This window comes from Pristiophorus japonicus, chromosome 15, assembly GCF_044704955.1.
Source record: "Pristiophorus japonicus isolate sPriJap1 chromosome 15, sPriJap1.hap1, whole genome shotgun sequence".
Lineage (NCBI taxonomy): Eukaryota > Metazoa > Chordata > Chondrichthyes > Pristiophoridae > Pristiophorus > Pristiophorus japonicus.
Genome location: NC_091991.1, coordinates 111,660,551 through 111,674,628, shown reverse-complemented (window position 1 = coordinate 111,674,628; position 14,078 = coordinate 111,660,551). Strand labels below are relative to the sequence as shown.

Below are 14,078 nucleotides of genomic sequence, written 5' to 3'. Positions count from 1 at the left end.
GTTACATCCTCAAAAAATTCCAGAAGATTTGTCAAGCATGATTTCCCCTTCATAAATCCATGCTGACTTGGACCGATCCTGTCACTGCTTTCCAAATGCACTGCTATTTCATCCTTAATAATTGATTCCAACATTTTCCCCACTACTGATATCAGGCTAACCGGTCTATAATTACCCACTTTCTCTCTCCCTCCTTTTTAAAAAAAGTGGTGTTACATTTGCTACCCTCTAGTCCATAGGAACTGATCCAGAGTCGATAGACTGTTGGAAAATGATCACCAATGCATCCACTATTTCTAGGAGCTGGAGGAGATTACAGAGATGGGGAAGGGCGAGGACATGGAGGCATTTGAAAATAAGAATTTTGAAATCGAGGCATTGCTTAACTGGAAGCCAATGTAGGTCAGCGAGCACAGGGGTGATGGCAGGGCCACACGAGGGTAATTGGCACTCGAGACAAACTGTTCACCTGGCGCCCCGCCAATCCCCTCCATCTCAACCAATTCCAATATAAAGGAAAAAAACTTTGCAAGATGTCTTACATGTACTGGTTTACTATCATATCCAAAGTAAAATGATTAATGATAATCATTACTTATTTCAATTTTCCCAATTTATGACCAAACACTGTCCAGCAGATGTTCCACAAACTGGAAGAGTTTCATTTTTTCCATATGCTTCCTTTGAAGTCCTCACCATTGTGAAGGTTGTGTGAGACAGGAAACACCCGAGCCTGCTGCACAATGTTTGGTCATAAATTGGGAAAGTTGAAATAAGCAGTGATTATTTAGTGTGCTCACTGCAAGCTGGGATATATTGTAAGTATATGACTTACATTCTGCTGATTAATATTCCTTGAAAGCTCCAAACATTGGAGAAAGGATAACAGCTGATCGCTGCTAACACAGTAAAACCCTGCCATCAAAAGCTGCAACATGCACTATTGTGATAGAATATATTCAACTTGTTGCATAATCAGGTTGTCCAATAATACTTACAGTGCACATATAATATACATTTATATATTATAAGTTTTATAAGTATACCACTATGTATGTTATCTGCGCACCTATAGTACCATACACCAATAGTACTATCATCATTATCATCATCATAGGCAATCCCTCGAAGCGAGGATGACTTGCTTCCACGCTAAAAAGGAATTAATTCACAGATGTTTCAATGAAGGACCTAATATTCCAGATCCCGAACTACATCTCGGAGGGTGGAAGATGCCTGTGTGTGGATTTTTTTAACGTGGGATGGCCATTGCACACCAGGCACCACATGGGCTTGACAGAGCTAGGTCCTGGTCCAGTATTACCCAAGACGACTGGTGACCAGTTCTGCTGTATGGACCTAGTGCACACACATATTGCAGTGTGGGCAAGCCCGTGTTGCCCCTGGGCCCTCAGCTCTTCTGGGCCCCAGTTGTACTATACACCAGTATATACAACAGACCAATACGGGAACTACAGTCTCTGTCACAGGTGGGACTACAGTCGTTGAGGGAAGGGGTGGGTGGGATTGGTTTGCCGGACGCACCTTCCGCTGCCTGCGCTTGTTTTCTGCATGCTCTCGGTGACGAGACTCGAGGTGCCCAGCGCCCTCCCGGATGCTCTTCCTCCACTTAGAGCAGTCTTTGGCCAGGGACTTCCAGGTGTCAGTGGGAATGTTGCATTTTATTCAGGAAGCTTTGAGGGTGTCCTTGAAACGTTTCCTCTGTTCACCTGAGGCTCACTTGCCGTGTAGGAGTTCCAAGTAGAGCGCTTGCCTTGGGAGTCTTGTGTCGGGCATGTGAACAATCTGGCCTGCCCAACGGAGCTGGTCGAGTGTGGTCAGTGCTTCGAAGCTGGGGATGTTGGCCTGATCGAGAACACTGACCTTGGTGCGTCTGTCCTCCCAGGGGATTTGCAGGATCTTGCGGAGACATCGTTGGTGGTATTTCTCCAGCGATTTGAGATGGCTACTGAATATGGTTGACATCTCTGAGCCAATCAGGAGGGCGGGTATCACTCCAGCCCTGTAGACCATAAGCTTGGACTGTATTGGACTGTTCAGTCACCTGAGAACTCACTTTTAGAGTGGAAGTAAGTCTTCCTCGATTTCGAGGGACTGCCTATGATGATGATTATATACAACACAATCTGTATTGGCGAGTACCCTGTGACCATCCATGTATCATGACCCAGATATTTTTCACTCTGCAGAGGACAATACTGTTGTATTTTAAAGTAGATTATATAAAATGACACTTCATTTATTTTTTGGACCAGGCGACGCTAAAATAAATACAGCACCACAGTTACCAGAGAGTTGGTGATTTACTGGGGAAAGAGAAATGTAATAAAGATGGGGGAGAGCAGACATTTTCGAGATTAGTATTTGTAATGGGGAATCATTCGGAAGACAAAAAGGATCGTAAAAGGATCAATCAAAAGCAGCGGCCAAACTCTGTGCGATAGAGCTGTCTCCATTTATAGGGTGTTTTCATCCACTCTTCATACAGTGCTTGTCCTTTCACTGCGTGGGGCTGGATGGTCATCTCATCTCATCTGAGCCGAGCTGAGCTGCGCTGATCTGCAGGGGATGACGGGAGTTTATCTGCTGCCTCCCGTCTCCCGCTGTCAGTTTCACCGCGTCCATTTCACTCCCGGTCTCTGGGAGGCCTGCTGGGCTACACCGGGGGGGGGGGGGGGGCCGAGGGAGGCTACATTGGGGGAGGAGGGGGCTACACCAGGGTTGGGGGAGGGGGGGCGAACAGGCAGTTCGGCGGCTCACAGGGTGCACCGTGTGAACAGTAAAACAAAAACCCCCTCTCCACAAGTGAAGAAAATCAAATGAAAATATAATAAAAAGGAAAGCTGGGAACCCACTGCTAACTTTGATGCTCTCCCGTTGCTCAGCAACCAGCAGTGCAGTGCCTGGCTACATCTTTTTATCGGTTCCAAACTTCACAGATTAACAACCCTCTGAGAGAAGAAATTTCTCCTCATCTCTGTTTTAAATGGGCGGCCCCTTATTCTAAGATCATGCCCCCTTGTGCCAGTCTCCCTCATCAGTGGAAACATTCTCTCTGCATCCCCTCATAATCTTATAGGTTTCGATAAGATCACCTCTCAACCTTTCCTCATAAATCAACCCCCTCATCTCCGGAATCAACCCAGTGAACCTTCTCTGAACTGCCTCCAAAGCAAGTATATCCTTTTGTAAATATGGAAACCAAAACTGCACGCAGTATTCCAGGTGATGATGGTGATGACTACCCGAAAGGATGGTGGGAGCAGATTGAACAGTAACTTTCAAAGGGGAATTGGATAAATACTTGAAAAAGAAAAGTTTGCAAAATTATGGGGAAAGAGGGGGGGGGCGGTTGTGGGGCTAATTGGAGATCTCTTTCAGAGAGCCGGCACAGGCTCGATGGGCTGAATGGCCTCCTCCTGTGCCATATGATTCTCTGATGGCTATAACCCGCGTTATTCAGACATGGAGTTTGAGTTTCATTGACTCCTTCGAGTGGTTATAGGATGTTTAAAAAAACATCTCCCGCCCACAGGACAGTCAAGCAACGCTTCCCTCTCCCTGCTGTCGCCTTGCAGCAGGAGGGGGAAGAGGAAATTGCATTGAAATTGAACGTGGCCGATATGGCGGGGGAACGGAAATCTCTGTGACACAGGAAGTCTGCGTGTTTGGCAAACCGGTGGCAGGGATGTGTGGCTTCAGGGCTGGATTTCTAAATGCACGTTGAGTTTGGGGATTTCGCGGAGAATTGCAGCGTGGGAAGGGGGACGCATGCAACCGCCAGTCGAGAGAGGGGGCTGAATGCATCTGGCTGGCGCTGTTGCACTCGCCCCTCGTTTGCAGAACAAAAGATGTTGGCCCGCTGTTGACCCCGGATTCCCCCGGGGGCTCGTGCAGAGGGAGTTCCCCCGGAATCCCGGGCTCGGGCGGGCGCGGGGAGAGGGGGGCTTCCCCCGGGATTCCCAGGACGGCGCTGACGCGTGGGCTGCTCTTGCTCTGTTACTTTGTTGTCCTGTTGCAGCTGAGGAAGATGTGGAGCAGCAAATACCTGCGGAGCCCTCTGTCCCGCTCATTGCTCAGCAACATGAGGCGTCAGAACGACGATGAACACGCTAAGTTCCAGGTACACCATTCCTATTTTTTGTTTGGAGGAGTCTTTTTAAAAAAAACATTTTGATGCCACTGTTGCATTTAAAGGGATCGTCCTCCTGCAAAATGTAACGTGCAAACATTTTTTTCTGAACAGATCTAAATCACCATGCAAAATCTTGTTGCAATTTATCTCTTGACGCATCTTCTCTTCCCCAATTGTCACACATTACATAAGAACATAAGAAATAGGAGCAGGAGTCGGCCATTTGGCCCCTCGAGTCTGCTCTGCCATTCAATAAGATCATGGCTGATCTGATCTTGGCCTCAACTCCACTTCCCCGTCCACTCCCCATAACACTTGACTCCCTTATCGTTCAAAAATCTCTCTATCCTCACCTTAAATATATTCAATGACTCAGCCTCCACAGCTCTCTGAGGTAGAGAATTCCAAAGATTCACAACTCTCCTGAGAGAATTCCTCCTCATTTCTGTTTTAAATGGGCGACCCCTCATTCTGAAACTATGCCCCCTAGTTCTAGATTTCCCCACGAGGGGAAACATCCTCTCTGCACCTACTTTGTCAAGCCCCCTGTTTGTATGAAGATAGTGGAGATGAGCATCAGCCTTGGCTTAGTGGGTAGTACTCTCCTCTCTGATTCAGAAGGTTGTGGGTTCAAGTCCCACTCCACAGATTTGAGCCCATAATCCAGGCTGACACTCCATGTTCAGTGCTGAGGGAGTGCTGCACTGTTGGAGGTGCCGTCTTTTGGATGAGTTTTTAAATTGAGGCCCCCGTCTGCCCTCCCGGGTGCAGGTACCACTACTTTTGTAAATTTATAGATTAACTGACCACTCATGTCCTTTCTTGGTGCAAAGATAGTGGCTGTGCCCTGTGCCTGCCCACATCATCATCATCATAGGCTGTCCCTCGAAGCGAGGATGACTTGCTTCCATGCCAAAAAGGGATGCGTTCACAGGTGTTTCAATGAAGGACCTAATATTCCAGATCGCGAACTACATCCTGAAGGGTGGAAGATGCCTGTGCGTGGATTGCTTAATGTGTGGTGACTGTTGCACACCAGCCACCACACAGGCTTGACAGAGCTAGACCTTGGTCCAGTGGTAAGTGCCTGCCCACTAACACCAGTAGTCATTGCACTCCAGGAAGTAATTACACCTGAAGCACTTTGGAGTCGTTCCCAAGAGGCATTACACAGATGCGATCGTGTTTCTCTTTTTCTGTTTTATTAGTGGCTGGTTTCTGATCCCGTCCTGTTTAGATCCAGCCCATCTCTTTCCCATCAACCTGTTTTTGTCCCCAAAACAATCACAGTTGCTTAAAAACAAAAACAGCTCCACTTCAGGTACTGCTGAAACATAGAAACATAGAAAATAGGTGCAGGAGTAGGCCATTCGGCCCTTCGAGCCTGCACCGCCATTCAATGAGTTCATGGCTGAACATGCAACTTCAGTACCCCATTCCTGCTTTCTCGCCATACCCCTTGATCCCCCTAGTAGTAAGGACTACATCTAACTCCTTTTTGAATATATTTAGTGAATTGGCCTCAACAACCTTCTGTGGTAGAGAATTCCACAGGTTCGCCACTCTCTGGGTGAAGAAGTTTCTCCTCATCTCGGTCCTAAATGGCTTACCCCTTATCCTTAGACTGTGACCCCTGGTTCTGGACTTCCCCAACATTGGCTTCTGCTTTCGGAAAATTTGGAGAGACAATAGGGGAGGGAGAAGATTTAAAAATGTGCAAGTAACATTATTATAATGTAATTTTTCCAGAATGCAGTGTAGGAGAGAACAGCAATGGCCTTCTCCATGTGAAGGAACAACATTAAAATCCAGCCTCTGGTGTGTCCAGCCTCCTCCTGTTAACACCCCCGTTGCTTTTTTTTGCCTGTTTTTTTATATAAACTCGAGGGATGTTGCTAAGGGTTGCCTCGGTGTCACTCATGGGCAGTCCTTCGAAATCGAAGAAGACTTGCTTCCACTCTAAAAGTGAGTTCTTAGGTGACTGTACAGTCCAATACGGAAATTACAGTCTCTGTCACAGATGGGACAGACAGTGGTTGAAGGAAAGGGTGGGTGGGGAGTCTGGTTTGCCGCACACTCCTTCCGCTGCCTGCACTTGGTTTCTGTATGCTCTCTCTAACAGAAAGGCAAATGCACAAGTGCTCGCTCAAACTGAGGAGACACCACTAATGAAATCAAACACAAAATCTAATGAAAGTGAAATACACTTCTACTGTAAATCATGACATTATTATTGGTGTTGATCACACACACTGACCTGCGGTGTCCGCTGGTCACAGGAGGTCCCAAACGTATCGGTGGGCACGCCATGGTCCCTCTCCAAGGCCACCTGGGCACGGACTAGCGGTAGAGAATGGCAGAGCAATATCCCTCTTCCCCCACCCCTTTGCAGACCACAAAGAGATTACAGAGATAGGGAAGGGCGAGGCCATGGAGATATTTGAAAACAAGGTTGAGAGTTTTAAATTTGAGGCGTTGCCGGATTGGGAGCCAATGTAGGTCAGCAAGCATGGGGTGGGGGAATGATGGGTGAGTGGGATTTGGTGCGAGTTAGGACACGAGTTTTCGATGAGCTAATGTTTACCAAGTGTGGAAGTTGAGAGGCCGGCCAGGAGAGCGTTGGAATGTTCGAGCCCTGGGGGTAACAACGGCATAGAATCGTAGAATGGTTACTGCACAGAAGGAGGTCATTGGGCAGGTCAAGCCTGTGTCGGCCCTCTGCAAGAGCACTTAAGATAGTCCCACTCCCCCTGCGTGGATCATCGTCATCATCATGGGCAGTCCCTCGGAATCGAGGATGACTTGCTTCCACTCTTAACATGAATTCTTAGGTGGCTGTGCAGTCCAATTCGAGAACCACAGACTCTGTCACAGGTGGGACAGATAGTCATTGAGGGAAGGGGTGGGTGGGACTAGTTTGCCGCACGCTCTTTCTGCTGTCTGCACTTGTTTTCTGCATGCTCTCGGCGATGAGACTCGAGGTGCTCAGCGCCCTCCCGGATGCTCTTCCTCCACTTGGGGGCGGTCCCTGGCCAGGGACTCCCAGGTATCAGTGGGGATGTTGCACTTTATCAGGGAGGCTTTGAGGGTGTCCTTGTAACGTTTCCTCTGTCCACCTTTGGCTTGTTTGCCGTGAAGGAGCTCCGAGTAGAGCGCTTGCTTTGGGAGTCTCGTGTCGGGCATGTGGACAATGTGGCCCGCCCAGTGGAGCTGAGTGTGGTCAGTGCTTCGATGCTGGAGATGTTGACCTGGACGAGGAAGAGGGTTTCAGCAACAACTGTTTTGCAGCGTGTGAAGTGACCAGGCATTTGGGTTGAGGGTGCTGATGCTGTTCGCTTGTGGTTTGTTTGTTGCAGTGGTACGTCTGTGACACGGAATTGCTGCCAAAGTGTCTGCAGCCGCTGTTCGTTCAGAGTCACCTGGATGTGGGGACGCGCGCGTTCCTCAGGCAATGCTCGGAGAAGTCCAGCTGGCTCTTCGTTCAGATTTATTACTCCTTCGTCACCTCCGTGTTCGGTCTGTTCATGTCCAAGACTTCTATCAACGGGTAAAGAGTTTAAATTTAAAAAATTTTTTTATTGCTAATTCCTGAATCTCCAAGGGGATGACCAGGCTGGCTGATATTGGTGTCGACTCTTCATCTGTGTGCCCTGTGTTGGGGATCTGGGAGCAGGTAACTCCCACTTCCCCCATCACAACTTTTTATATCCAGGTTTGACGAGCGGTGTGTGGGATCCGCGTAAAAGGAGGGCGCCCCTTTTAACTGAAACGTGCTTGTGTAACATGATGGACATGCCTGCTGATCAGCCCTGTTTACAGGTACCCCCTAGTGTCCTGGATCAACATTTATCCCACAACCAACATCACTAAATATCTATGATCTGGTCATTATCACATGGCAGTTTGTGGGAGTCTGCCCTCTCAGGTGGATGTAAAAGATCCCAAGGCACTATTTCGAAGAAGAGAAGGCGAGTTATCCCCGGTGTCCTGGCCAATATTTATTCCTCAATCACCACACAAAAACAGATTATCTGGGATCATTATCACATTGCTGTTTGTGGGAGCTTGCTGTGCGCTAATTGGCTGCCGCATTTCCTACATTACAACAGTGACTACACTCCAAAAGTACTTCATTGGCTACAAAGCGTTTTGAGCCGTCCGGTGGTCGTGAAAGGCGCTATATAATTCCAAGTCTTTTTTTCTTCTTTTATCTCATTGTTGGAAGTGGGAACTTGCTGTGCGCAAATTGGCTGTTCTGTGACCCACATTACAACATTGACTACACTCCAAAACTACTGAATTGGTTGTAAAGTGTTTTGGGACATCCTGAGGGTGTGAAAGATGCTATATAAAGGTAGGTCCTTTGTTGTGTGAGGATCAGAGTGCTCTCCCACATCATGCCACTTGGCAGTGGAATGCTGCAATACTCGCTCACTGTGGGCATATTAAAACATCCTAATTGCATTCTTCCTTCTCTGTCTATGGAAATACTGCTCTCATTAGCAATTTCAACTACAGTGAAAATCACTGTCAGGCAGAAAGGCCTATTGACATTTTTACTGCTGGTTCAAAGGGTAAATTCACCACCTGTTGAGTCATTCAGAATCAATTTCCCCACTTCCTTGTCTAAGGCACTGAGGCCTATCAAAGCCCCAGCAGACTGAAATCAGCTGACTTGCTGGCTCTCCCTGCTCCGACTGACTGATCACTGCATCTACCCTGAAAATCTCTGCTGGGCAGTAATTTACATTGTGGTGTAACTTGCTAAACCGAATAAATTTGCGAATGTTTAAATATTTGTCTGTAGGTGACGCTGGCAGGTCCACATTTGCGGCCTGTCCGTCCCTGTTGCCTGAGAAGATTGAGAGTGGACTGTGTAGCGAGGGGCTGAGGACACATGGGGGTCGGGGTGGCAGGACTTCTGTGAACCAGTCACTTTCAGGATAGGTGCCAACCCACAGGTCCATTGCATTCAATTTCACACTTTACCACCATGGTGGAATTTGAACTCATGATCACTAAACTGCAAGTCCCGCCCTGTAACCGTGACCGTACCAAACGCGGTGCGTGTTGCTGAGCCATCTCCAGGTTATAAAAGGAAAACAGAGGCACCGGAGAAGGCGCAAAAAAGATTTACACGGTTGATACCAGAACTCAGAAGTGACTTCTATCAGGATAGACTGAGCAGGCTGGGCTTTTCTCTCTCGAACAGAGAAGGCTGAGGGGTCTTTAAAATTATTGAAGGGGTTTGATAGGGTAGACATAGAGAATATGTTTCCACTTGTGGGGCAAAGTCAAAAACTAGAGGTCATAAATATATATGACAGTCACTAATAAATCTAATAGGGAATTCAGGAGAAACTTCTTTACCCAGAGACTGGTGAGAATGTGGAACTTGGTCCCACAGGGAGCGGTTGAGGCGAATAGTATCGATGCATTTAAGGGGAAGCTGGATAAACACATGAGGGAGAAAGGAATAGAAGGATACGTTGATAGGGTGAGATGAAGAGGGGTGGGAGTGGTGTGGAGTATAAACACCGGCACGGACCGGTTGGGCTGAATGGCCTGTTTCTGTGCTGTACATTCTAAATCTCTCTGTCTTGCTGCAGGCTGCTGGGGAGAGGATCGATGTTCGTCTTCTCTGAGGAGCAGTTCCTTCAGCTGCTCAGGGTGGGGCCGGACTGGAGGACGGGCAGGGTGCTTGATCTCGGAGCTGGAGATGGAGAGGTTACTAAAACCATCAGCCCCCATTTTGACGAGGTCTATGTGACTGAAGTGTCTCCCACCATGAAGTGGCAACTTAAAAAGAAACAATACAGGTAAAAAAAAAAATCCGGCTTCACTGTAAATTACCTGGGTTTCTACAGATTGATTCGGAGCAGCATCTATTTAACTAGGCACTATTTTAAAAAAACCTATATTCATTTTCGGGATGTGGATGTTGCTGGTATGGCCGGCATTTATTGCCTATCCCGAATTGCTGGTAGCACTTTTGATGCAACTGAGTGGCCTGCTCGGGCATTTCAGAGGGTAGCTAAGAGACAACCACGTTGATGGGACTGGAGTCAAGTATAGGCTCAGACCCGGGTAAGGACGGTGTAATGTATTTCCTTCATGGATTCTTTGCTTAAGAATTCATAGCAACACATTGCTATTAAGAACTAGTTGGTTTATTAACAAAGGTTTAACAATCACGCTGCACATTACCAGTTCATCCACCAGGCTCACAACCGTCTGCCTCATCATGGATTCCCCTGAACCCAACTGGCTGGGGTTTTATTGAGTCTTGTGAACATCACGTGACTGGCTAAGCCACTTCCAACTCAACAGCTCTACAAACCTGTGAACATCCTCACCGATGCATGCATTACAGAGTGCTGGTTTCCTTCCCTAAAGAGCATTCGTGAGCCGTTGGGTCTTTATGACAACCTGACTGCTGCATGGTCACTTTTACTGACATCAGCTTTTTCTGAATTCAAATTGCCAAATTGCCACGGTGGGATTTGAAATCACATTCTCCGGGTTATTAGTCGTGGCCTCTGGGTCACTAGTCCAGCAATGTAACCACTTCATCACCACACCGTATGTTACAATGTTACAATACAAGGTAACAGGTCCTTTCATGTAGCAGAGAGCACTTCCTGATTAGAAATAACAATCGTTTAAAGAATCGTTTCTATGTAATTTATCCATGGTATAACAGCGAGCGAAGGCAAGTTAATCTGATACTCAGTAACATCCAAACAGTTACAGGCAGGAGCAGACCATCGGCCCAGTTAGAGCCCCCTGCACACTATTCTCTTGGTGCATTTCTAACCACCCTGAATCCCATTTGTTGACCAGAACCTGCCTGGTTTCCTTCTTGAGACCCATTAACAATGGTTTCCCAGCCCCGCCCCCCCCCAGCCCCGTGTCTGTAATCTGGTCCACACACTGAACAGTCTTTTAGTAACTAATATAAAAGGTTGCACCTGCATTTGCTTCAGCAGCAGGTTGTGTCACCAATCCCACAGGTACAGCTTCCTTGTTTTTCTTAGGACGTAGGCAACACTGTCGGGCCCGCATTTACTGCCCGTCCCTAGCACTGGTGCCTTCGCTGTCCCGCAGCCGGCGTGAGTACAAGTGCTGGCTAGGCCACTTCAGAGTGACACAAAGAGCCGAGCACGTAGCCGGTATTTATTGCCCTTGAGAAGGTGGTGGTGAGCCGCCGCCTTGAATCGCTGCGGTCCGTGTGGTGAAGGTGCTCTCACAGTGCTGTTAGGGAGGGAGTTCTAGGATTCCCAGCGACAATGATGGAACGGCGATATAGTTCCAAGTCGGGTTGGTGTGTGACTTGGAGGTGCTGGTGTCATATGTAGGCCAGGGCTGGGGCAGCAAGCTCCCTTTCCTGAAGGGCATTTGTTGGGTTTTTATGACAGTTCTGAAGCTTTGATGGTTATTTCTCTGGTGCCAGACCAAAAATGATCAGATTTATTGAATTCAATTCCACAATGTGCTCTGGTGGGATTTGATCCCATGATCTCTAGGTTACTAGACCAGCCCTTTAACCGTTTGGCTCTGATTCCTCACCATGGTTGACGAGGCCTGACATTGAGTGCCAGAAGCTATTGACTGTGGGAAGAGAAGCCCTCGCTCATAACCCATACACTACCGAAACTTTCGGTGCACGGTTACTTGACACTGCAGAAAATTTGATTAATGGCAAACTACAGTCACACCAGGTGCCAGTTTTTCCCAGTCGAATTTTCTCCCTTCTTCTGAGGGTGGTGAGCCGCCGCCTTTAACCGCTGCAGTCTGTGTGGTGAAGGTGCTCCCACAGTGCTGTTAGGGAGGGAGTTCCAGGATTTTGACCCAGTGACAATGAAGGAACAGTGATATATTTCCAAGTTGGGATGAGGTGTGTGACTTGGGAGGGGAACGTGGAGGTGGTGGTGTTCCCATGCACCTGCTGCCCTTGTCCCTCTCGGTGGTAGAGGTCGCAGGTTTGGGAGGTGCTGCCGAAGAAGCCTTGGCGAGTTGCTGCAGTTATTAGTTAGAAAGATAACACAGAGTGATCACCTTTCTTGGGGGCCAGCTTCGAAGGAAAAGCGGACTAGGACTGAGAGGTTGAGCGGTCCCATGCGACTTCCGCCTCTGTCCTGGGGGTGGAGGACATGGGTTTGGGAGTTGCTGTGTTGAAATATCTTTATTTGAGATATGTTTCCCTTGTGCTTTGTAGAGTCCTAGGAATTGATGAGTGGCAAGACACCGGCTTTCAGTACGATGTGATCAGCTGCCTGAACTTGTTGGACCGGTGTGATCGGCCCCTGACCCTACTGAAGGACATCAGGAATGTGCTGGAACCAAGTAAAGGCCGACTGATCCTAGCTGTGGTCTTGCCTTTTCAACCCTATGTGGAAAATGGTAAGTACCATTAGAAATATCGAGGGGGCGGCGGGGAGGGGAGAGCGAGATCTGGACACTGTAACCTTCAAAACCGTTCAATCCAAATCAATCTGCTGTGCAAAAATCAGTGTGGAAAAAGAGAGCAGGAATCATAATCCCAGTGTCAATCTGGATTAGACAGAAACAGCACCCTTATTAAAATAGCCTTTGTACCGAATTCAATCCATTGTTTTTTCCTTCCGCGACGAATGCACCTTCGATGAGCCGGGAGAGTGGTACAGTCCAATCTAAGTGTCTGAGTGGCCGTCGCTCGCACAGCATTGTCGGCAATGTTCCCGCGAAGCTGTGCGCGTGCGGGGCCACGCAGCCACCCACAAGGTCCCGCGCAGGCCGCTCACTGGCTCTCGCTCTGTAGATTCCGCGCACGCCCAAACATCAGAATGGGCGGCGCGTTGGGAGAGGTGAGCCCCGCGGGAAGCAGCGCAGTTTACGGGGCAGATTGGTTGTCACTGGCCGGTTTAGTGCGGTGTTGTCCAGTGCGTAAGTCACTAGCCACATGGGGCTAATTGGGAATCCGGATGTGGCTGATTGCATTTCTGATCATAGAATCATAGAAATTAACCGCATGGGAAGGAGGCCATTCGTCCCATCGTGTCTGCGCCGGCCGACCAAGGGCTATTCAGTCTGATCCCACTTTCCAGCTCGTGGTCTGTAGCCCTGCAGGTTACGGCACTTCAAGTGCACAGCCACTTTTTCAATGTGGTGAGTGTTTCTGCCTCTACCACCCTTTCAGGCAGTGAGTTCCAGACCCCCACCACCCTCTGGGTGAAAAACGTTCTCCTCAAATCCCCTCTAATCCTTCTACCATAGTAATTTAAAAAAAAAAGAGTTGGTCCTGTGATCTCAGTAGTGGTATCAGCATGCTATACACATAAGCACACCTTGCGTGCTTGTTGGTGAGATGGAAAACAGAGAGTGCAACTGACTTTCGATCGTTGTGGCTGGTTTACTCCCATGGTCATGGAATGATGGGAGAGGTTTCTTGAGTAAATGTCCACGTGTGAGTGACATTTACCTGTATTGTGTGTAAGGGGTTTTCCACTAACATTGGTGCAAGTGGCTTAGATGGTGTTCCCATAGCAACGCCTGTGGCTGGTCCGTGATTTCGATTGGACGACACCGGATTCGTGCACTGGTACTAAGGCGCCACAGGACAACCTCTCGCTGCTAAAACAATGCCTTCAATGAGCATTTACTAATTATGTTAATTCTAGAAGGGGTGGTCAATATAAAATTTGCTGAATGCTGATAGTGATTTAAAAAATAACAATACAATTAAAAATAAGCAATCCAACATGTGATGCTCAACACTGCACTTTACTGAAATCTTAGTGTCGCTTTCTGCTGTTTCTCTGCCCTTCTGTGCCCATCAATGGTGACATGATACGGTCAGGTGATGGGAAAGTTGTGAGGAGGTCGCAAAGGGATATTGACAGGCTAAGTGAGTGGACTAGGACATGACAGATGCAATATAATG

At 48.0% G+C, this 14,078-nt stretch overlaps 1 protein-coding gene across 2 annotated transcripts in view; it reads left to right on the top strand.

The window, feature by feature from the left end:
* The first annotated feature begins 3,749 nt into the window (after nucleotides 1–3,749).
* The window catches only part of mettl9 (methyltransferase 9, His-X-His N1-histidine), a 49,497-nt gene continuing 39,168 nt past the window's right edge, over nucleotides 3,750–14,078 (top strand). The window contains exons 1-4 of one of the 2 annotated variants that reach the window (XM_070856681.1): nucleotides 3,750–4,144; nucleotides 7,513–7,703; nucleotides 9,766–9,975; nucleotides 12,375–12,559. In XM_070856681.1, the coding sequence (XP_070712782.1) occupies nucleotides 4,052–4,144; nucleotides 7,513–7,703; nucleotides 9,766–9,975; nucleotides 12,375–12,559 (679 nt within the window). In that variant the 5' untranslated portion in view covers nucleotides 3,750–4,051. The remainder of the gene's footprint in view (nucleotides 4,145–7,512; nucleotides 7,704–9,765; nucleotides 9,976–12,374; nucleotides 12,560–14,078) is intronic. The other variant, XM_070856680.1, reaches the window with a different exon arrangement.